At 44.9% G+C, this 24,727-nt stretch overlaps 1 protein-coding gene across 3 annotated transcripts in view; it reads right to left on the minus strand.

Moving 5' to 3' along the window:
• The window catches only part of ME3 (malic enzyme 3), a 246,150-nt gene that overhangs the window by 36,413 nt on the left and 185,010 nt on the right, over positions 1-24,727 (minus strand). For all 3 annotated transcript variants that reach the window (XM_034933504.3, XM_003832990.6, XM_055093833.1), the window contains exon 7: positions 2,994-3,103. In XM_034933504.3, coding sequence (XP_034789395.3) covers positions 2,994-3,103 — 110 coding nt within the window. The remainder of the gene's footprint in view (positions 1-2,993; positions 3,104-24,727) is intronic.

Here is a 24,727-nt window from a genome sequence, read left to right on the forward strand (position 1 = left end):
CTTGTGAATATGTATGAGCACATGTAGAGGTGCATTTATATGTGAGCACAGTCAATCCTTGAACAACATGGGGTTGAGCTGCATGAGTCCACTTATATGCAGATTTTTTCAATACATATATTTTTTAAAATTTTGGAGGTTTGTAACAATTTGCGAACACTCACGGATGAACTGTGTAGCCTAGAAATATCAAAAAAATTAAGAAGTTAGGTATGTCATGCATACATAAAATAGGGATAGATACTAGTCTATTTATGTGTTAATCCACTACTGATGTTATTAGTAAGGCTTCTGGTCAACAGTAGGCTATTAGTAGCTAAGTTTCTGGAGAGGCAAAAGTTATGCAGATTTTTGACTGTGTGGGGCATTGGCACCTGTAACCACCACCTTGTTCAAGGGTCAGCTGTACATGAATGATGACCTGGATAACAGAGAGGCTGCAGGGGCAGGTGTCCAGTGTAGACATACTCAAATGAACAGGTGGGTGTGCTTATGAGGATGTCAGTTTGTGTGTGTAGACATCATTCTTATATTCTTTAAACATTTATTAGGCATCTATCATGTAGGAGGCGCGGTGCTGGGAGCTGGGGAACAAGAATAGATAAGGCATGGTTCTTGCCTCCAGAAGCTTATTATCTTCTGGGAAGGCAGACAATGCAATACAGGATTTTGGGGTACAATGAAGTAAGAGAACTGACAGAGGGGAACACCTGAGGGGCACCCAAATCAGACTGAGGGAACAGGGGCTGATGGGCCTTCCCTGGGCAGGAGACCCTGGAGCTGAGTCTTTAAGGGTGAGTAGGAATTACTCAGGTAAAGATGATGGGAAAGGGTGAGCAGGGCTTTCAAACACAGAAAGAAATGGCAGGTAAGGAGGTCAGAGGAGTAAAATAAAGGGAAGGGCAGAGAGCAGAAGAAAGATCCCAAAGTCTTATATTTTCATTGAAGGGGTGCGAACTTTCTCATGAAGAGAGGGTGGCATAGTGAGTGATACTTTCATCTCAGAGGCACATTATCGGAGCAGTTTGGGGGCGGATGGGCCTGGGGGGCTGCAGGGCCTGGCCGTGTTCCTGTGCCTGTGTTTAGGAGGATGTATACACATGTGGCTGTCTGTGTGTCTGTACAGCTGGAGGCTGTGCACCAGGTGTGCCGCCTGCATGGACTTGTTTTCCACTTCCACCCTCTGGCCTTGGCAGCCCGGTGGGCTCAGGGGACTGGCTGTCCTGCTGCTGATTCATGGGTGAATTCATGCTGGGGAGCCGGTCAGGCTCTAGCAGGCAGGTGCTTCCTCAGGGCCAAGGCACACTCCCACCTGCTGAGCTGACAATGAGGAGAGTGAGGGCAGTGAGAGAATGCTTCCCCCCACCAGCGCATCTTCCTGGACTGCACAGCCCTGTCTGCGAAGTGTCCTGGCTTGTGTGGGTGAGGCCTGTCCCAGGCCTATGCAACAGGGTAAGGGAGAGACAGAATGGAGAAAGGCTGGCAGGGGGCACCATGTCCCAGCTTTCTCTTTTGGGTCTCCCCTCCCTCTGGATACCCACTCTTCAGGCACTGAAGTCATATATTTTAAACTAAATTTTCTAATAGTGTGTTCTAACTGTGCTATCTTGCCTCTTGAAAATGTATGACAAATACAAAAAGTCATCTATCACATTTCTTATACCCTGTAATATGGACCATAATGGGGAAAAAAGGGCAACTTGGTTTGTAATATAAGATCTGGGAATGGCATGGTGAATGGTTATAGACTGCAATTTAGAGTCTGAATGCCTGGGCTCAAATCTCAACTGTATGCTTAATGGCTATAAAAGTTACTTACTCTTTTTCTGTCTCAGTGTTTTCATTCATAAGACAGAGATGCTAATGTCTCATCGGTTTAAAACTGTAGAGTGCTTAGAACAGTGCCCGATATACAATAAGCATTCAGCGATTAACCTTAGCTATTATTACCTGAGTTTGAGTTCTTTTAGATCTATCCCTGACTCACTTGAAGAAAAGTTGTGACCTCTTTGGGCCTCTGGAGAAGTCATCTGCAAAATGAGAAGTTGGCCAACCTTTAACAATCCAGGGCCAACACCTGTCTCTTGCCAACTTATTCTTTCCACCTGACATGGATCTTTGATTTTTAAAAGATTGCTTGGCAAACTTCATTTGTTAAAACATCATCAAGGTTTCTCTCGGACTTTACAAAATGCTAGGAACAGCTCACAGTGCTCCTTCCTGTGCACTTCTAGATCAAGTGAGATGAATCCCTTTCCACTCCAGCTTTGGACACTGGTAACTCCACAGTAAGAAGCAAGTACCTTCAGATATTTCTGGGTCACAGAATAGATGACCAGAGGGAACCTGAACTAGAAGCTGCTTCATGTTGGCTTTGGAAGGCTCTGGGTTCCTGGTGTCAGTGTCTCTCTCAGGGTCATTATGAGCAACAAACACTTCAGTCAAAACCAGAGAAGGAATTGTCCTGACTTCCTGACAGAGACATGCCTTGTATTTGGAAAGTCTAAAAGCAAGTTATTATGGCTGGGGAAGGCCATTTTTATGGTGATTGGTGCTTTGGTCTGATGAGTTTTATGGGTTAGTACTTTCTATAGCATTAGCCTTGTAAATTTTCACCATGCTCTTTCAAGGCAGTTGTTATCCTCTCTATTGACTAGATGATGAAACTGTGGTCAGAGAAGTGACTGGTTCACGTTTAACTTGCTAGTGAATTACAGCATTGTTTAGAATTTCTTACATACATTAAATTACATAATTCTTACCTACCTCTGAGGTAGTAATGATCTTCATTTTGTAGAAAAGGAAACTGAATTCAGAGAATTAAGAATTAGCCAAGTAGGAGTTGAATCTAAGTTTAATATTCTTTTTTCAACAGCTGCTGGCAGCAAACCAACTATGGGGTGACAGCCTTTCCTCACCCCTTTGGCATCCCAGTGAGGTTTGAGAATATAAGTTAGTCCCCTGTGGCTTCATCAGGTGGGGTGGAAACCTACCTTGGATGTCATCATTGAACATGCAGTACTTGTTACGGTATTTGTTGAGCAGGCGGAAGGCATTGGCATTGGCGAAGTCTTCAAATTGGATGAGGCAATTTATTCCAAACCTGTGTGAAGGGAGAGGAGAAACCCATGATTGCCTCCCTGAGGCAGATCCCTGACAGATCCCAGCTTGCACAGTGGGGTGGGGAGGTGCAGGCCTGGGGGTGGGAGGTGGCATGGCTCCTTCATCTGTGTTTTTGCCACTGGCTGGCTCCTGGACTCCTGGGCTTGGAGCTCTGCCTGCCCTATCATGGATGAGGATGGGGAAGGGAGAGAGTAGGACCCTGGGTTTGGTGGTCAACCAAGCCAGCATCACTGTAGCTAAGGTGCGCTGGTGGCTCCCATGGCTGCCATGGCCAGCCCTGGGAGTGACAAGAGGGCCAAGGAGGGGCCTGCCCTCTGTGTAGCCTGTGGCCATCTGAGATCCCAGAAGAAAGTTCACTCCACATCCAAGTGCATGCAGACAGCCCAGCTTCCCCACCACAAGTAGGTGGGGAGCCCCTGCATCCTCCAAATATCTCTCTTGCTGGACCCTGAGGCCTGGAGCTCCTCCACTAGAGACTTCTCTGGCACCAGGCATTGTTCTCTGGTAAGATGAAAGGATGGTTAGGAAAGGCCACTGCATCAAGACACTGTTATCTACTAACATCTTGGTGAAGTTGTTCTCCAACTTGCAGGTATAGAAGAATCAGTTACTGACCTTGTTTAAAAAGCAGGTCACCAGGCTCACCTCACAGAGTCTCACTCGGAATGTGGGATGGGGTCAGGAACCTGCATTTTGAACAAGCACCCCAGATGGTTCTGATTCTGACAGCCCAGAGAACCCTGAGAAACAATGCCTTGTGGGTGAAGACACTGGCCATTAAGATGCTTGATATGCCTTATTTAAAATCCATGCTAGCATTGCCTCCTAGATTTCATGGCCTTCCCTTAAAAATGACTGAGTTTGTTCGAGTTTTGTAACCTATTTTTCCTTTTAACATTGCCTGTAAGGAAGCTGAGAGTGAAGTTTTTGCTCATTTGCAACAGGCCCCCTCAGCTTCTGTGGGCTTCTGCACACCGATTTCCCCTTTACTCCATTCTTGCTCTTTGATCCTGGTGTTTGACAGTTTTGTTTGTGTCTTTAGCCTTTCTGTAAGCAAGTGTAGTATGGATTATTAAAAACTACTTAATACATGGATAAAAATAGGTTTCACCTCATGGGTCAATTTGTGGCTGAGTAACAGCATCTGAGGTCATGTCATTGAGAAAAAATGTCCTGATTGATCCATAAGAGGTGTCAGGGCATGTAACAGATAGAAGTGGCCTGCCCTTCCAACCTGGTGTGACCTACAGGCTTGGGAGCAGCTTGGGACTGGCTGTGGAAATATTTATTACCTTGTTAGAGAAGGTGGGTGGGGCACATGCTTGGGGGGCTTCCTGTGCTCTCGGGGCATCTTTCTGATGAGGCTGGTGGCTATGAGGGAGTGAGGAGCACTGAAATGGCCCACAAAACATTTTTTCCAACCTTATAATTTTGTGCATGGCTTATGCTGTCCAGCCCAAATACCAGTGAGTGGGCAAATATTTGTTCCTGCCATGGTCCTTCCAGAAACTTAGCTAGTCAAGGCTGTTGGTAGAAGGACTGGGAGATGGATTCACATTACAGGGGCAGAAACACAGGGGCAGTGACTTGCCAAAGTCCAGTGCTTAGAGTGCTGGGCGTGGGTTAGAAGGCCATAGGCCGGACCTGGCTCTCCACATTCAACTGAGTTACCTGCACATGTCACTTCACCTCTCTATTCTACCTCTCAGTTTCCCATCCATCAGTGGGCACAATAATATCTGCCTGGCTAACATCTGTGAACTATTGTGAGGGTTAAAAGCTGAGGGTGAGGTTTTTCCCCCAGCTTTACTGAGGCATAATTGACAAATACAAATTGCATATATTGAAGGTATACGATGTGATGATTTGATATATGTGTACAGTGTGAAATGATAACCACAACCATGCTAATTACCACATCCATCACCTCATATAGTTACTATTTTGTGTGTGTGGTAAGAAAACTCAAGATCTACTTTCTTAGTAAATTTCAAGTATACAATACAGTATTACTAACTGAAGCCTGAGGGTAATTTTTAGACCATAAAATGCTAAACACAAATGCCATTCTGGCCACAATTCTTCTTCACAGTCATAGAACAAATGCTGATGGAGGTTTGGTGGGGGGCTCACTGTGTCTCCCCACCTACCATCCAGCCCTCTTTTCCTTGTACTATGAATAGAAATGATAAATAAAACCTCCCATGCACAAATATAATGCCATGCTCACCAAGCCAAAATTTATTGTGAATTTCAAGTATTTGGATTGGGTGGGGAGGAACAGAATGTCTTTGGTTGCTGGTGACGTTTTGCTATATATAATTTCTACAAGATTCCCAGTGTTGCCCCACAACTGGCCTGGAGCTAAAATGCTGAAAAGGTCAGACAACAAAACAATGTGATGAACGTTTTCTGTCTCTCTCTCTCTGTGTCTGTCTCTCTCTGTTTCTCTCTCTCTCTCTCAATCTCTCTCTCTCACACACACACACCCCTTTAAGCAACACCACCATTCATTCACTGAGGTAAAAATAAGGCAAGAATTATAAATAAATACGTTTGTTCAGTGCATGATTATTATTTATATTTAATTCAGTTTTATATAAGAAACCCCCCTCCCTCCCATGGAGCAATTTGATGGAATATAGAATAAAACCTCATTAATTGAGGTCACTTTAATCCTAGCTTGGAATTGCATAAGAGGCCATGTGAATCACTCATCCAATAATCTGGACTCATAGTTCCTAGAACTCACTGGATTTAAGGAACCCCAGAACTCCTCTCCACCTTGGGTAACCATCCCCTGGCTGCTTCCTGGACCTTTTATCGCCAGGAACTACTCCTACTCTAGGATTTCACACTGTCCCATCTCAGTCTCTGACCACAGCCTTTCCTTCTATGTCTCTTCACTTCCACTGCACCTGCTGTTTGTCTGCACCAAGACCTCTTCACCATGTTATCCCAGTGCCTCAGGCTCTCCATTATGGCTTTTCATGAAACCAGACCACTATCCAGTCTGAACCAAAGGTGGTTACTTCATGGTGCTACTATCTTAGCACCATCCATTCAACCACCATCCACCTATTCATCTATCATCATCCAACCATCCATCATCCATCCATCCATTTTCCATCCATCCATCATTCATTTATCCATCCATTCATCATCCATCCATCCATCCATCATCCATCCATCCTTGATTTATCCATCCATCCATTCACCCATCCATAAATTCATCCATCCAAACACATTCATTGAGCACCTATGATGATCTGATACTATAGTTTAATGTTTTAGGAAGGGGTGGATTGGATCTATGAAGGAGTTGGTGGAAACTTAATGTTTGGAGTTTGTCTGCCAACTCTTTAAACTAATTAAAAACCAATTAAGAAGAGAAAATTTCAAAGTGGAAATTTAAATGGCTTAGTGGATAAAAAAACGTTTCTCAATTCATCCCTGTACATCCAAATACAGGTAATGAGCTTTCACCATAACACTAATTTAAATGTTAATTATCAATTGCCTTACATATTCATTAAAATGCTAACAACAATGGTAAAAAAAATAGCTAGCTTTTATCTAGTGTTTATTACCTGCTGGGCACCGCGATGAGCTCTTTACATACATTATCTTAATTAATCTTCACATCACCTTATGATGTAGGCGCTGTTTCCAGAGAAGGAATCTGGAGCTACAGATTGCAAGTTATTTGCTCACAGGCTATGTACTCTATTGCGCTTGGTAAGTGGTGGAGCTGGAATTTAAATCTGGTTCTGTCTGACTCAAGAACCAGCTTCAGTTTAATTTTGATAGCCTTACAGGTTCTTAAAAAAAAAAGCTAAATAGGTAATAAGGCTGGATTTCTTTCTCCATTGGGAAAGATCGTAGGTATGGTGAAGAAAACATTGACCAGGGAGATAGAAAAAATGCAGGAGTCTTGGCTGAGTCCCCTTTCTCTGTCTGGGTCTCAGTTTCCTGGTCTGAGAGCATTGGAGGAGTAGCACAACCTACTTAATATTTGGGGCTGGAATTGAATACTAGAAGCTTCACTCAGATATTTCTACAAGTACAGAGCAGGGAGGTTAGACATTTCTCTGTGAAAGCAACATGTGAGGAAAATATGGGGGGTGAGTGTCTTAGAGCCCTTTGTGCTTACACAAACTGGAGGACCAGCTGAGTGAGCAGTGCAAGGCAGCCACCCTCCAGGTCATACTGTGGAACAGAGGCAGGACCCCTCCCAAGAAGCCGTGCTCTCAGCTCCCTACTCAGGGCTCTGGGCAGCTTCCCGATTCTAGTGCTGGCAGCAGCCTGCTGTCTGTCCTTCTGTCCTGCGAGGAGCTCCCCCTTACCGGGGAGGCTTCTGCTTATCTGTCCCCTTTTGCAATTTTGAACTCTTCACCCTCCAGCCCTGGCAGGGGCTGAGGAACATCTGATGCTTCTCCAGTGGAGAATTCCTGCAATGGAGAAAGAGGCACCTTCCCAAGCCACACAGATAGCTTCCCAGACTTCCCAACCCTGGGGACTCAGCTGGGAAATGGCCTTGGAGTGGCCAAGGAAGGCATTCCAAAGCCAGGGCTCACTTAGACACACAAGGCTAATGAGTGGATGTTTGTTTTTGTTTTTGTTTTTTTCCTCCAGTACTCAGGCAAGGGGAAGCCAGCAAACAGTGACCTGTGCCTGGGAGTTCTGGAGTTCTGGTGAGCTGTGTGTGACAGTGTGATGATACCCAGGCCACAACCAACAGTGCTAGCACCTGCCACCTGGGATGCATCCTCCCATGGGTAGGAGGGTCTGAGGTGGCTGTTCTGCCCTTCTCCCCAGTGTGTGAACCAAATGCAGAGTGAGGGATGTTGGTGGTGCAAAGCATTCCAGGGGCTGCAGACCTAGTTTCTCTTTTCCATAGGTCAGGACCTGCCATTTTTTCAAACACCTGGGTCTGACCTCTTTCAGGCCTGAACAAACATGAGGGACTTTGTGCTTAGAGCAGGTGAACTTGCTCAACCTGCCTCTAAATAGAATGACTAAAAGCTACCTCTGGTATTTCCATGGTAGTCCACGCTGTTCCCCTCCCCCCAGAAAAAAACCCACATGCAAGACTTCCACAGAAGAGTGTTCATTAAGATTATCAGTTGTCACCCAATGGAAAACTATTTCTTTTTTTATTTCCTTCCAGGAACTAGAACTGACAGAATCATAAAAACTCTTGGTCTTTTTTTTCTATTTTACATATTCCATTAAACTCTAGTCCCTTGAGATGGTCTTAGAGAGAGGTTCTGTGGTTAAGTAAATTTGGAAAACTCTGTGTGTTACACATAGCATACACAATGTGTATTAAAAGCTCTGAAAAATCTTGCAATAAGAAACCTGTTTAACCCAGCATGTTCAAAGCTTATTTGACCAGACACCTTACTCTGTTGCATCTCACCCTCACCACCTATGGTGGAACACACTTTGGGAGACATGGCTCTGCAGGAAGAACTTTGTGCAGGGGGTGCTGGGTGGATTCAGGGTGAGGCCATCTCTCCCCAGGATTACTGCCATTGCTGCTTCTGTCCAGGACCCTACAGTGACTGATTTCACCTCCTTCAAGTTTATTTCCCCTCCCCCAATCCATCTTCCACATATTTCTAAACACAAGTTTATGTCGGCTACTTATTTTCTGAAAATCCTAAGAGGGCTTCCACTGCCTGTGGGGTTATATCCAAATTCCTTAGGTAGTGTTCATTTTGGCCCCAGCTCTATTGCTGAACACCTACTCAGGTCTTCTGACATTCTAGGCACATTTTCCTGCTTCCTAACCACTGTGGGCCTTTGCACGGTCCCCTGTCTTTGCTCAAGCTGCTGGTTCTCTCTGTCTAGAAGGTCTCTTTTTGTCTAGGCCAACCCCTACTTAAGCTGTAAGGCCCAGAGCTTTTTTTTTTTTTTTTTTTTTTTGAGAGACAGAGTCTTGCTCTGTCACCAGGCTGGAGTGCAGTGGCAACCTCCTCCACCTCCCGGGTTCAAGCAATTCTCCTGCCTCAGTCTCCCAAGTAGCTGGAACTACAGGCATGCACCACCAAGCCCAGCTAATTTTTGTATTTTTACTAGAGACGGGATTTCACCATGTTGGCCAGGATGGTCTTGATTTCTTGACCTCATGATCCACCCACCTTGGCCTCCCAAAGTGCTGGGATTACAGATGTAGGCCCAGATCTTAAACTGTAACCTCTTTTAAGAAGCCTTCCTTGACACATCTCTTTCCCTACCCTTAAAATAGTGCTAATTCTTGTCTTCTCTGGGCTCCCATGATATTCTGGACATATCTGTAACAATATATGTCACATTGTATTACAATTACTTATTGACATTTCTGTTTCAATTAAAGAAATGTATTCGGCAAGTTATCTTCTTTGTGCGAGAAACTATACTAAGTATGATGTAATAAAAATTCAATTCAACAAACATTTTATGCTTGATATGGTGGCACATGCCAGTCATCCCAGCTGCTCAAGAGGCTAAGGTGGGAAGACCATTTGAACCCAGAAATTCAAGGCCAGCCTGGGTAACATAGTGAGACCCATATCTTGGAAGAACAAAGCAAAACAAAACAAACATTTCAAAGTGTCTACTATGAACAAGGGACTGTACTACTTGCTAAAACCTCACAGATTTCACAGTTGAATAGGGACACAGGAAAATAAAAAAACAGTTGCAATACTCTGTGGCATCAGTAATAATAAAGATATGTGCCAGGTACATGGGAAGCCTCAAAGAGGGCAGGCAGCTCTGCAGCGGGGAGAGGCAATGAGGGCTTCACAGGGCAGGAGATTAGGAGGTGGGGCTTGAAGGAAGAGCAGAGGTTCCCAGACAGACTGTGGATGGGTGCGGATGGAAGGAGGGAGGAGGGCATCTCAAGGAGAGGGAACAGCATACGCATGAGGACTGAGTGAGTATGGTGCCTTCCTGGAGCTGCAGGAAAATACACAGAGCCGGATCTTGCCAGAGGAGGCTGAAGATGGGGAGGACATGGGGAGAAATGAGCCTTGGTGGAATGCAGGAGCCACCCCTTTCATGCCCATGTAAACAGCCTAAGCAATCTGGAGGGCAAGGGGGACCCACTGAGGGCTTTAGGCAGGAAGGTGGCGGGTGTTTTAGGAAGTTCATTCTGGCAGAAATGGATGATGGGATGGACAGCTGAGAGGACAGACTGGAGACAAGGAGGCATGGAACTGCAGTGAGAGATTGTGAAGTCCTGGTATTAATATAAGGCAGTGCAGACATGTAGGCAGAGAAGAAGCTGGGTAAAATATGTTAAGGAAGTGAAAAGAGTAGCCTGGAGGAAAGACAAAGTGTGGCAGAGCATAGACAGCTTTGAGATTGAGCAGGTGTGGCTCCATCACTTACTAAACGCATGACCTCAGGAAATGTACTTGATACAAATTTCAGTCTTCACTGATAATAGTGGGCTAATAATACCTCTCTTGCAGTCCTGTTGTGCAAATTAGATGAGATAATGTACATAAAAATCCAGCACACTATAGGCACTGAGTCCTCGGAGGCAATGATTATTAAGGACAGGATTTAATAATAGACCAGATGTGGAGATGAATGAGAAGGAGGAGCCCAGGAAGGGCCGAGGATGGAGGGTGAAGTCCTTTACTCATCAAGGTTGGGGATGGGGAAAGAAAGGCAAACTTACTTGATAAGGCGGAGTTGGCACATGAGGAGTCCCAGGTTCTGTGGAACGTTCTAACGAACGTGTTGATGAAGCAATGGGCTATACATGAGGTCAGCGGAGGGGAACAGGCAGCTCAGGGCACTGTGAGCAGTTGAAGCCATGGGATTGGATGAGGGTTCTCAGGCAGCACCTGTGCACAGAGCAGGGAGCAGGGCAAGGACACAACCCTGGGACACCCTGCATCCACGGAGCAGAGAGAGATAGTGGAAGAAAGTCCAGCCAAGGATAGCGAGCAGGTTGGGCCCACACAGCAGCTGCTACCAGAGCCACGCAATGGGCCGTGGTCAGGAGCATCAAATACTGCCAACATGTCAAGTGAAACAGGGACCACAAAGTGTACATTGGAGTCGTTGTTTAGAGGATCACTGGTGACCTTCGCAGACCACTTTTGGTGGGGAAGGGAGGGAACCATCTGGCATGGGGTTAAAGTGAAAATGGAAGGGGAGGAAATGTCGGTCATCACAAATTTCAAGAAGCTTGGCTGTGAAGTAGGCAGGGTGACAGCTTTTGGGGGAAGTGGGACTGAAGGGTGAATTTGTTCTGGGGATGGGAGGTATACATATGAGATACAGGAGTCAGAATGGAGGGGAGATGAGAGATGACAGGGCTGGTGAGATCCTGAGAGCTAGGAGGAGGTTGGGGCTAGAGCACAGTTAGAATGGGAAGAAGACACAGTCAGATGTCATAGGACAGATAAGAGGCCGTCACAGCACAACTCTGCCACAGAATTGCATGAAGAGTGACTTATTCTGCTGGGGGTGCGAATCAGCAGAGGGGGTCATGTTTTGGGGAGGGATTCACAAGGATGACAGGGAATCTATACCATGGGTGAAAAAACTGGATACCGTGGATTGGAGAAAGAGGGAATACGGAGCCTGAGAAGGGCAAGTGTAATTGGGCATAATGATTATCTTCAATCATAGGAATGACTGTTTGTGGACAAGGACTTAAGCAGATTGATTTTGTATGGCTTTGAGGCAAAAGCAGAGCCAATGAGTGGAAGTCAGAAGGACACAGATTCCAGTGCCATATAAGGCAGAGATTTCAAACACTGGTTGGAAAGAGACTGCTGGTCACTGGAGGTGAGTCCATGGTCACCGGAGCTCCACTTGGCACGGAAGTCGTGGAAGGGATTTCAGCCCATGATGTGAGGGTGGACCTCTGAGGCCCTTCCCTTCCCAGCTCCCAGACTGGGAGATTCCCTGGTGTGCTGGGGTCTGGCAGCCAGACTGGCAGGCTCCTGAGACTGGGATTCTGGCCTAAGGGGGAAAACTCCCATTGACTCGCAACATAGTCACAGGAAGCAGTAACTTCTAAGCAAAAGTCCCAGGATAATGTGGCCATTCCTCAGTCACAGCTCTGACGGCAAGTCCTGGCCAGACAGAAAACACTCAGGAACAGCTTGGCTTTCCTCCTGATTTTCCCTGTTTGTCTGAGTTCCGGGGCAAGCACACCAAATGGCGCCAGAAATCTCAGTGCTGGGGAGGGGATGTTGGCTGACCTGCTGACCTCTCAACCTCCCAAAGGTCAGTGGTAACACAAAGGTTTTCCTCTAGGACATGGCAACTCACTCCTCAACCTCCTGCTTATAAAGCCCATGCACTTTTCTTGGCCACCAACCAACTGGCTGGCTTGGGGGCTTCAGCATTTATGTCAGCCCATATTTGTCCTTAGATTGTGCATATCAGGTTGGCATGAGGCCACGGGTGTCCTCCATGAAGGTTTTTTGATTAATGAGGCCCGTTCTGAGTGTTCTCTTCAGTTGCTAGCGCTTTCCTGGGAATAAGGTCATGACTTTTAAAGTCCAAGTAAATGTCCCAGATCTTTTGATCACCTTATGCCCTTTATCAACCTTGATCAACACTGCAGGCAAGGCCATTGGCTGCGTACACATTAAATGTATGCAAACCCAGCAGTAATTATTTGGGAATTTCCCTTGTAGTTTATAAATTCCTTGACAGCAAAGTCTACTTCTGACTTCTTGCCATATTCAATAAATGAATTAATAAATGGATGGATGAATACATGAATAAATAGGAAAACAAATAACTGAATGTGGTCTTAAACTATTTTTCTGGTGACTTTATGTGTCCATGTTATAATCACAGGGAAAATTGAATTCTTCAGGACAAGTCTTTTCTTTGTTGATTTAGTTTGGATGTGTGTTGCCAGCCAAATCTCATACTGAAATGTAATTCCCAATGTTGGAGGTGGGGCCTGGGGGGAAGTGATTGGATCATGGGGGAGGAGTTCTCATGAATGGTTTAGCACCATCCCTCTGGGTACTGTCCTCGTGATAGTGAGTTGTCATGAGGTCTGGTTGTTTAAAAGTGCGTAGTACCTCCCCTTTTGCTCTCCTGTTCCTGTTTTCACCATGCGATATACCTTCTCCCGCTTTGCCTTCTGCCATGATTGTAAGCTTCCTGAGGCCTTCTTAGAAGCTGAGCAGATGTTGGCACCATGCTTCCTGTAAAGCCGGCAGAACCATGAGCTAATTACACCTCTTTTCTTTGTAAATTGCCCAGTCTCAGGTATTTCTTTATAACAATGTGAGAAGGAACTAATATATTTGTATTGGCCACATTGTGGGGTACAGGGAAGGCACGTGATAAATATAGCCTGAATGAAAATTTGGAGGAAATTTCATGAATTACATGAAGGAGGGCACATAATTGGATAAGTTTTCCTTAATTTCCCACAGCTTTTCTCATTATCTGGCCTTGGGGAAATAATTTTCTCTTTGGGTCTCAGTTTCCTCATCTAAAAAGTGAGGAAATTGGATCAAATGAGTGGGTTGTTTCTTGCTCAGATATTCCAAGAATGCAAGATTAAAGTCCTAGGCTGGATCCAGTGAGAAAATGAGAATTCTAAGATACAGACTGAACCACAGAAGGCATTCCTAATATTCAGTATATATATATATAGAGAGAGAGAGAGAGAGAAAGAGAAAGAGAGAGAGAGAGAGCAGTGACCCTCTATGCTGAGAGGGACTCAGAATGTGAACACCCCTGTGAAACATTGCAATCGGGGCTAAGACCTAACAGCTTTTCACAATCTTTTAAAATTAAAATAAAATCCTCATTAACTTCCTTTGTAGTCTGGATGCTATATGCCTAGGGGTTTTTCTTTGCATATGTTGTGTTAAAACCAACAGGAGAAGCTTGGAGCTACAGAACCTCAGCTAAGCTTTTGGCAGGACGCTCAGTTCTAACATCCTGTCTTGTACAGACCTCCACACTTGACCTTGCCTGCTGTGGACCTATCTGCAGGCCTGAATGATGAGATGGAAACAGCCCTGAAAATGAAAGGACATTCAAGGCTGGGGAAATAGCGAGCACGAAGGCTCTGCCTCTGTAACAAAGACAACACACTTAAGGAGCGGCAGGAACAGGGGTGGGAGTTGGAGCCATCAAAGGCATCCTTCCAGCTCTGAGGGCAAAGTACAAGGCTTCTATATGTGGAGCCTCTGAATAGGTCAGTATCAGTGGGTGATCTCAGAGCAATTTTGCAGCTTTCTCTTGGGCAAGCTTCTGTTTCTCATTTCTGTACAGAGAACTGTGTCTCATGAAAAGATGTTTGGTTACTTGAGGGGGTGACTGACTCTGAGTGGTGAGTTTGAAAGGCCCAAGTAACACTCAGCTTCAAACAGCTGCAAAAAAATATAAGAACACCTCACCCTCAGGAACACACGGACCATACTGCTCCCCTCTATGTACACATGAATCTACACAACACCGTCCACTGGAGGAGGGAGAGCAAAACTGAATAGGTCTGTGTTGGGGGTGGGGATGAAGACCAAGCATTTACTAATTGCACATACCAGGGATCTAAAATGGAAATGGATCACACCTAGGGCTGTTTCATTTTTGTTTTTGTTTTTTCCTTCCTAGGTTTTGCACTGGGGAAGAGAGGAAAAGTAATATTGGAATGAAGGGGAGGGATGGGTGAGGGACTGTGGACAGCAGTGTTGGACATGTGAATGGATATATTAACTCAAACATGAATGCATGAATGTGGGCACAGTGAAGCACTGCCTAAAGGAGAATGGCTTTGGAAACTGCCTAAATTAATAATAATAGCAAACATGATTTTTTTACTATCACTCAGGTGTATGTTAAACATTTTACATGGATGGCCTCATTTATCCATCATAAGTACTCTCCCAGTCTTAAGAATGCATTTTAGAGAGGAGGAAACTGAGGCACAGATGAATTAAGTCGCTCGTTGATAAGTGTTAATAAGTAGCTTGTTAATAAGAGATTGGAACTCAGGCAGTCTAGCTCTAGAATTCGTGCTTTTAACAATTGCAGTTAGTGGGTAGGGTCTTAATCAGGCTCCCCTTTCTTAGATGAGGTACTTGTACTTTGTAAACTTCAGTTTCTTCATCTCTTAAAATAAAGTGAATAATAGTACCTAACTCATACAGTTGTTGTGAGAATTAGACAAGTTAATATTGTGTGAAGTGCTTGTATCAGTGTCTGCTTATGGTAAGCAATTAAATAATTAAGAGTTATTATTGTTATTATTGGTACTTATTCATTGAAAGGGATCAGATCCCTGCTCCCCGCCACCCATAAGACCCTTATATTCCTTCATCTCTTCTGCCATAATCTAAAAGTTTCAGGTCTGGGGATGATTTTGTTCCTATTCTTGATACCAAGCGATAAAATCAGGCTGCTAAGAGAAAATGAAAAGGAAATAGCCAGCTAGTGTCATTGAATCATATCCCGAGGCAGTGAGTTTCTTCCAGCACGTTTTGGCCTCAGTCCTGAGGCTGGACCTTAACTAGTGAACTGCAAACTCACTCAATTATGCAGTCTGCTTGGTGCGATGGAAGTAAAAATGTCCTAGAGAGTTGGGTGCTAGTATGCATTTTGATAGTCTCCTAGCCTGTGACCCAGGACAGATTCCTTGCATGCATAGGAGTTTGTCACCATGCAAAATCTGGCTGTTGTTCTTCTGAGAACATGGGGGAGCTGGACTGTCAACAATGAGCCATATCAGGCTGAAACTGGGAAACTGTTCTGCTCCTTCAGAGTCAAGACAAGCCAGAATGAGTGCCAAATTTCCTTCCTCTGTGCTTCCTCAGATGTGGTCAGATTCATAGCCTTCAGTCTATTCTAATTGGTAGCTAGCCTGGTGTGGACTTTTGACCACCCACCAATCAACCAACTCCCACCCTCACCATTTACTGCACAAGTAAAGCCACACTTCCTAGGAACTACCATTGGTAGAGATGTTACTGAGTCATAGGCCCTGAGATAGGAATGATCTATAAAGGTCATCCATGCCAGTTCTTGAACCCTTCTACAACAGTCCAGACTCATCTTTGCCCAATCTCTCCTCTGACAATGAAAGCCTAAGGACCAAAAAAAAAAAAAAAAAAAAGGTTAAAGAAAAGCAATAGGCCATTTTAGCAGAGATGTCACAATGCAGTGCATGATTAATTAATTAGCAAATGAATTCTACAGCCAGTAAGATTACAGTCAGGGCAAGAGTATCAGGCCAGGCTGGTCAGAGTAGATTTCCCTAGGGAAGGCAGAATTTGAATTGGGGCATTGTTATGGGTTCTGCCTCTAATCTCTTCCCACATCTTGTCAATTTTAATACAATACTTTTGTTGCTCAAGAACCTACCATGCCTCCCTATTGCTCACTACATCAAGTCCCAAATAAGGTATTTTGTGGATTGGTAATTTTCAAACATTTTTAGCAGAATAATTCTTTAATAAAATATTGAGCAGAAACCAGATATAGAAGGCAATGAAAAACAATAAAGTGTTTCCTCAAGTGGTTTACATTTTTTATGGTTGGTGGAAAGTATTTCATTTCTAGCACTCCTGATATGCTTCTTTGGAGTCCTGGGGCCCAGGGAAGCTTGGTTTAAAAACCACTGGATTAGATGACTGTAGCCCCTTCCACTTTTGAGCTCTCATAATCATGACCTTCTGCCTGGATTGCAAGGCCTATCTTAGTGTGATGGTTAATTTTAGGTGTCAACTTGGCTGGTTTAGGGGATACTCAGATAGCTGGTAAAGCATTATTTCTGGGTATGTTTGTGAGGGTGTTTCTGGAAGAGACTGGTATTTGTATTAGTAAATTGAATAAGGAAGATTCACCCTCACCCCATATGGGCAGGCACCATCCAATTGGTTGATGGCTCAGATAGAACAAAAAGGCAGAGGAAGGGTGAATTCGTTCTCTCTTCTGAATTTGGAACACCCATCTTCTCCGGCCCTTGAGCATCAGAACTCCAGGCTCTTTGGCCTTCTGACTCCAGGATGTGCACCAGCAGCCCCACTTTGGATTTATACTGAGCTATGCCACCAGTTTCCCTGGTTCTCCAGCTTGCAGACACCATATCATGGGATTTCTTTACCTCCATCATCACGTTAGCCACTTCTCATAATAAATCCGCTCTCATCTATCTAAATACCTAATATCCTATTGGTTCTGTTACTCTGGAGAAACCTAAATAATAGATGTAGCCAGCACCATTCTTATTTAACCTTATTTAAAATCACTGAACATTCATTTTTAGTTGGCCCATTCTTGTAGATACTCATTGCCTTCCCTGTATATTCATTGCTTTTCCTGTGTTCTTGCTTTTCTCATGATGTACCTTCTATATGGAACATCATTTTTTCTCCTGCTGCTTACTTGAATTCGGTCCTAAATTTGTACAACTTCCATTTCTTCCCAGTCATCCCTGATTGCCCCTTTCTCTGAATTTCCATTGAACTGAGGGTCAACACCAAATAGTTGCGTACTGAAGTCTTCCCTAATTATTTTCTATTCAAAAATGTCTTCTTGGAAGGACTGTAAGGTTGTTGAAGACACAGCTGATGTCTTTTTTTCTTTCTTTCTTTCTTTTTTTTTTGAGATGGAATCTCACTCTGTCGCCCAGGCTGGAGTGCAGTGGTGCCATCTCAGCTCACTGCAACCTCCACCTCCTGGGTTCAAGCAATTCTCATGCCTCAGCCTCCTGAGTAGCTGAGATTACAGGTGTGTGCCACCATACCTGGCTAATTTTTTTTTGTATTTTCGGTACAGATGGGGTTTCGCCATGTTGGCCAGGCTGGTCTTGAACTCCTGACCTCAAGTGATCCACCTGCCTTGGCCTCCCAAATTGCTGGGATTGTAGGCATGAGCCACCGCGCCTGGCCTAGCTGATGTCTTTTATTTCTTTTGAATCTCATTACAGTGCCTAGTAGAATGTTGGATATGTAGTCATTATTCAGAAGCACTGGAAATGCATGATCAGATACATGCTTTGTTAGTGCTGCTTCAAGCTTCTATGATGAGTTTTCTCATCTGTTATGAAAATAAAGCTCACTTCCCAGAGTTTTGGTTGCAGTACCTACTGTTTCTATCTCTTTGCTGGCAAAATGTATTCCCTCACGGGATAAGTATACCCTTTCCAGTTTGAAGAGTCAAATTCCCAAATAGGCATATTTTTTGGGAAGGTGATATGATTTTGTGTACTTTCACAGGAAGCCATTTAGAAGAAATTCCCCAAACAAGGCAGTCACCACTGTCTTTACCTAACTAATGAGTTTGCCATCTCCCTCTTCCAAGCTCACTGTCCAGAAACTTCCCAAGCAGGCAGTTTCACTGTCATGAAGTCAAGGCACTTTGTGGGGAATCAGGCCCAACATGTGCCTGCTTGTGGAGAAGGGCAGGCCTGATTCTTGCCCATGATGTGTCTTTGGGGCCGAGGTACCCAGATGTGTGAGTGCTTTCCCCACCTGTAGAAATGCAATTATTCCCCGCATGAAAGCAGCTGAAGTTCCTCAGGGCAAAGGGGATTCCAGCAGAAACAATGGGCACAGCTCTGCTTGGGAAGTTTCCAGACTAAAAGGAAGCTGCCAGAGCTGTAGGTGTATTGCAAGGTAGACCTCCATGGCAGGGTGAGCTCAGAGAACACACTGGGTCTTTCCTAATGTAGGTCCCTGCTGATAAAACTGTGGAAAGTCTCTGTGTATTGGTCCTTACACCCTCACCTTGGGCTTCAGTCTGACTCTGAAAGTGGGAGGAGCTGGGGCCGCACAAGTTGCCTCTTCTGGGGATGTGGTCCATTAGTTTCTCTTTTTATTTTATTTTATTTTTAAGAGGGTCTCATTCTGTTGCCTAGGCTGGAGTGCAGCGATACCATCATAGCTCACTGCAGCTTCAAACCCCTGGGCTTAAGTGATCCTCTTGCTTCAGCTTTCTAAGTAGCTGGCAATAAAAGCGAGTGCCACCACACCCAGCTGATTTTTTTTTTTTTTTTTTGAGAGACGGGGGTGTCACTATGTTGCCTGGGCTGGTCTTGAACTCTTGGCCTCAAAGAATCCTCCTACCTTGGCCTCCGAAAATGCTGAGATGACAGGTGTGAGCCACTGTGCTCAGCCGAAGAGTTTCTCAAATTTCAGTCTTTGCACAGCTCTATCAGAATCATTAGGACAGCTTCAAAAATACAGATGTCCAGGTCTCAACCCAGGCCTTCTGTGGCATAGGAGCCTGAAGTCTGTATTCTTGACAAGTTTCCTTGATGACTCAGAAGCAAAGCCAGATTTAGGAACCATAGGTCAGTATTAGCATGCCTACTTTTATTAGACCCACTGCTTTGCTCCAGAGTGTATTGGGAGTGGGTGTGGGGGTGGAGTGTACCCAAGAGAGCATATTCCTGCATGTTTTTGTAACTCAGAAGAAGCAGCTGCAGCTTCATGTGGACTAAAATAGAGGCCTACTTTAGCTCTTGAAATATCCTGAACACCTGGAGAAAAATAACCCAGAGCCTCCTTTAGCCTCGGAGTTGCTATTTAGTTGTGGGAGTTGCAGGATCAGCTGGCATGAGTGCTCACAGAGTCACAGATGCTTAGGTCACAAGGCTCCTCACAGCTCCAAAGGGGGCAAAGGATAGCACACTGCTGCCACCCCTTATTCCATGCTCAGGGCAGACATTGCTAATCAACCATGACGCTCATCCCTGTTGAACCCAGAGAGGTTCAGAGTCCTAAGCAATCAGAGCTGGCACAAGGAATGAAACCTTTTACCCTCCTTGCCATTCTTACCAACAATATCCTAGTCTAGTCCTAAAATTTGTTGAGCACTTTGACTTGCAGTTATCCATAGGACACAGTTCAGAAAACCATGGTGAGTCATATTCTCTTCTCTTTGGGAAATCTCAATCATTCCCTTGATATTAATACTATCTATGGGTTGGCAACTCCCAACTTTATGTTTCTGCACCAGAACTCTTCTTGAGCTCCAGACTTACACAGACACTTAGAGGCTAAGAAAGTGTAGAGTCTCAGGTTATCTAAACTTCAATAGATACATACGAAATGTTTTTGACTATGTAGCTCTCTGAGAGGAGGACTGTTTATTTCTCTGTGTATTGCTCACTATGCCTGGCTCAGTGTCTGGTGTACAGCAGGTACTAGGTAGACATGCTCATTGATTTTATATACCATTCCCCTGCTTATCTGTGTAACTGAGTTATTCTTTTCTCACGCCTTCCTATAGTGAGGGCTGCCCCATTCCTCATCCTAGCCAGGCTAGATAGGGTGTGGCAGTCTCTGACATTGGTGGCCCCCAATGCACCATACCTCCTAGTATTTATTTCCTTGTATAACCTCCTCCCTTGGAATCTAGTATGGACCTATGATTTGCTTCAACCAGTATAATGTGGTGGAAGTTAGACTGTTCCAGTTCCAGGTCTCATCCTTAAGAAGGCCTGGCAGCTTCCACTCTTGTGTTCTTAGGAGCCCTAGACTATCATGTAAAACGTTCAGCTATCTCTGTGAAGAGAAGAGGCCATGTGAAGAAGGAGAGACCCTAAGACTCAATGGAAAAACAGAGGAGCCCGACCTTTCCAGTGTCCCAGCTGAGCCCGCTCCCAGCTAGTTAGCCAGCTGAAAGCAGCCATATGTGTGACCATTGGCAAGACCAGGAGAAGAATCACTCCAGCTGAGTCAGTTCAGCTTCCAAGAATCAAGAGCAAATAAAATGTTAAGCCAGTAAGATTTAGGATAGTTTTTTAACACAGCAAAAGAAACAGATGTGTTCCTTGACACCACAGATCAAGAGGCAAGTGAACAGTCTTGGAATCTTATCTCCTTGTTTTTAGCTTTAACTTTGGTGCTCTGCTCTGCACAAAGGCCCGACAAGTAACAATTCCTTTGATCCCTGTAAATCTGATCAGGGCACAGTAGAGACATCTAGTCATTTTGACAGTACGTATATTTGAACAGAAACCTTTAGGGTAGCCGTCCAAATGTAAAGGTAGAAACAAGTGGGATGAGTAGCAGAGGAGAGATGGAATGGGAGGAGTCCCATTTAGGTTGAAGTGACACAGAGAATGAATGCTGGAGCAAGCGGGGTTGGCTCTGGAAGGACAGGGGCTCACATCAAGTGTGGAAGGTAACATTAAGGAGTGGGCCTGTGGTAACTGGCTCCAGATATCAGAGAGGCCAAGGGCTGTCTGAATTTCTCTGAAAACTAGAAGTTTCTACAAAGAGCACTAATAGAGAAATTGTGATTTCCAATATGGTGTGTATCTCAGGGATTACGTGTGTGTGTGTGTGCTTATGGTGAGGGGAAAGAGAGAGAGAGAAAGAATGAATGAATGCACAGAGACAAAAAAATGGAGAGACTAAAAAAAAAATTTTCCTAGAGCTAAAAAGTAGATGACTTTTTAAAAAGGTTTATTTATTATTTCCCTTCTTTAACACTCTCATCTAAGCAGCTTAAGAATCCCTGTATTTAGGGTTTGGGAACTAGGGAAGAAGCGGGTGATTTCCTTTCCTGGCCTGCCTAAAGGCCAAAGCTGCTGCTGACATCAAGCTTCTGTCTAGCCCAGGCCAATTATCAGACAGAGTTAGGGCTCCAGGTGCAAACTCAGAACACAGTCAACTCCCATCCTTGCTACTGTAAGTAACAGAAATGAAAAATGTGAATGGAAACCATCAGGGAAAACTCGTGACAGCAGGAGGTGGTGCCCGGGTACAATGCACCCATCCACTGCATGACAGGGAAAGAGTGGGAAGAGTGGGGCAATCAGTCCTTGCCATCAGTCTTTGTCTCAGCTTTGAGAAGGACACTCCCAGCTGTCTGTTGCTGTGGTTCACAGACTAAATGGAGATTCCTTCTGTCCTGGCAGGTTCTCCTCAGTGGCCAAGCTCCACGGCAGGAACTGAGCCATAGTAAGTTTATTTCAGGCCAAAAAATCTTAACATACATCCCCATTAGTGGGTAGGGGTAGGAAGGTGGAGCTTTTTATTAGCAGGATGTTTGGACAGAGACGAGGACGTTGAAAGCAGGAGTCAACATTTCCCAAGGTTCTTTCTTAAAATACATTGTGTTTGACTCTGGAACTCCTGACTCACCCCCAGGCTGGGCATTCTGTCTTGGAGCTACTGTATTCCCAAGAGTGCTTGGGGAGACCAGCTCATTCCCCACCTACAGTATCCACAGAAACATCTGCTATAGCTTATTAGAAAGTCAAAACAACCAACCATCAATCCATCATGTTTTCTGTTTAATGACACATTCCTGTTGGCTGACACATGCCCCTCCCCAAGGATCCCCCCCGCTCTCCCGGACTGCCTGTGTGTGTGTATCTGTAAAACTGTGAACTGATTTTGATGATAGTTTGAACAGCTTCTTACATCCTAGTTTATTTAACCTTCTCACACGAATAGCAATACTTTTCTTTGGGGAATCACAGAATGATTACTGACTCATTAGATAAGCAGTGAGCCCTGGAAACAGGAAGCAAAAAGTGGGCTTTCAAAGCCAATTTCATTCCCTTCTCTTTTCATCCACAGGTGACACAGCATTGTAGAAAGAGTCTGTACTTGGAGTCAGTAGTCCTGGGTTCAGCTTGTAGTCCTGACAGGTACTGTGTGACCTGAGATAGCTAACTTGGCCTCTCTGAGTCTCAGTTTTCTCTTGCATAAAATGGGAATAATAATACCTATCCGGTTGGCTACAGAGGATTTTTTTAAGAGGTTAGAATAGAATACTGGGGTGGGAAGGCAGCTTAAAGAACATCTGATGCTTGAATTCCTTCCTATAATATCACCACAAATAAGCCATGCAACCTATCCTTGAACTCTTTCTGTGACAGGGAACTCATTCCCACAGACAGTCCAGTGCAATGTGAGACAGCCCTGATTTATTTTGAGCTGAAAAGTGCTTCCTTTAGCATCCCACCAATTGGTTCTTTTCCATGTAGATACATACAAACAAGTCCAATTCTCTTCTGAAAGAAGAGCTTTTAGAATCTGGAGGTACTAGCACGTCCCTGACATAGACAGAGCAGTCTCTGAGTCTTCTCTCTACCAGGCTCAGCTTTTGGTTCTCTTCACTATCGTAGTTATTGCACTCCAAAAGCACTTTAGGTAATTTTTAACCCTCAGTGTAGCTTCTCTAGCACTGGATGTGGTATTCAGGATTTCTGAAATGGAGATAATGAATTGTGACATTCACCTCCCTTGTCCTAGATGCTATGCCTCTATTAATGCAGCTGACCCTTGAATTTGCTTTATTTAGTGGCCATATCCCAATAGCAGCCCTTCCTCCATAATCTTAGCTGCAAACATCTAACTTTCTGATCACCACCTCCTTTCTTTCCAGCTTATTCCACGTACTATCCAACTCAACAGTTTCTAAACCTCCCCAGGACTTACTATCCATTGATCACCCTTTCACTGTCCCTTGTCCCTCCCCTTTACCACGTCCTCCCATTCTCTCCCCTTTTACCCAGCCTAGAGCTCATGATACAATTATAATCATTCCCTTGAATAGACTCTCAACTCCTTGCTCTTTCCCGTTTTCTCTTGCCTGGCAAAATCCCCAACCCTCATTACACCCTGTTCTCTTCGTCTTCCTGCCCTTGGACCCAGACAGTTGAACCTGGCTTGAGGAAGCAAGAAACAGGTTAACTAGCTTAAGTTAAATTCATAAAAAGTAACCCCAAGGGGGCCCAGAGAGCTGCCCAGTGACCATGATCCAGCTTCCCAGTCTGGACATTCTCCCACTCTCCTAGATAACTAGGTCCCACTTCCTCTATCCTTAAACGTCCCCATCCTCACTCTATGCTGATGTCCTTGTCTTCAAGCAGATGGGACTCCCCCTCGCTCCCACCACCACATCTACCCACCTGCCCCATCAGTGCCCAGTACTCTGCCTTCCCTTTCTCCCTGTGGATGATTTTCTGTGCTCCAAGACTAAGCTCTTCAGGTGTGCACTGGATCCTTTTTCCTGCTTGCTTACTCAAGGACTTTTTCCCCCTATCCTACAGTCCATCATTCATTTTGTCTTTTGACAGGATCATTTCCACCTTATATAACCACAATATTATTTTGCTCTCATCTTAAAAAACAAAACACAACACCAACAAAACTCTTTTCTTATCTCCAGATAAGGAAACCCAGAAAAGTTTAGTAACCTGCCCAAGGTCACATATCTGAAAAGTGGAGGGGTCAAAGGTCAAATTCCAGTTTGCCCACCCCTGAAGCCCACCCAGATGAGACTTTGTGCAGAGTTTGTGGGCTCCAGCCCACTGTTCTGGTTGGAGAAGCTGAGCTTGGACAAGGGAGCACTTTGCCAAGGATGGGCAGGCCATCTCTGCCAAACCTGTGCAATCTTCAGGCAGCAAGAAGGCTGGAGATTTGCAAGTGAGAGGGGAACATGCTTTGTCTTCAGAGGCCCACTGAGCTGCTGAAACTCTGGCTTGACCAGCTCTTCTCTCAGAGTAAACATGGGTGTGTGAGGGCTGTCATCAGGCCTCCATCCCAGCGGCACGTCAGCCACAGCAGTGTGAGCGGGTGGCCACGATGGCAGACAGATGGGGCAGGCAAGTGGGGTGGAAGCTGCCAGTACTGTGAAGCTTCCCCAGTGA

Source organism: Pan paniscus, chromosome 9 (assembly GCF_029289425.2).
Source record: "Pan paniscus chromosome 9, NHGRI_mPanPan1-v2.0_pri, whole genome shotgun sequence".
Classification (NCBI taxonomy): Eukaryota; Metazoa; Chordata; class Mammalia; order Primates; family Hominidae; genus Pan; species Pan paniscus.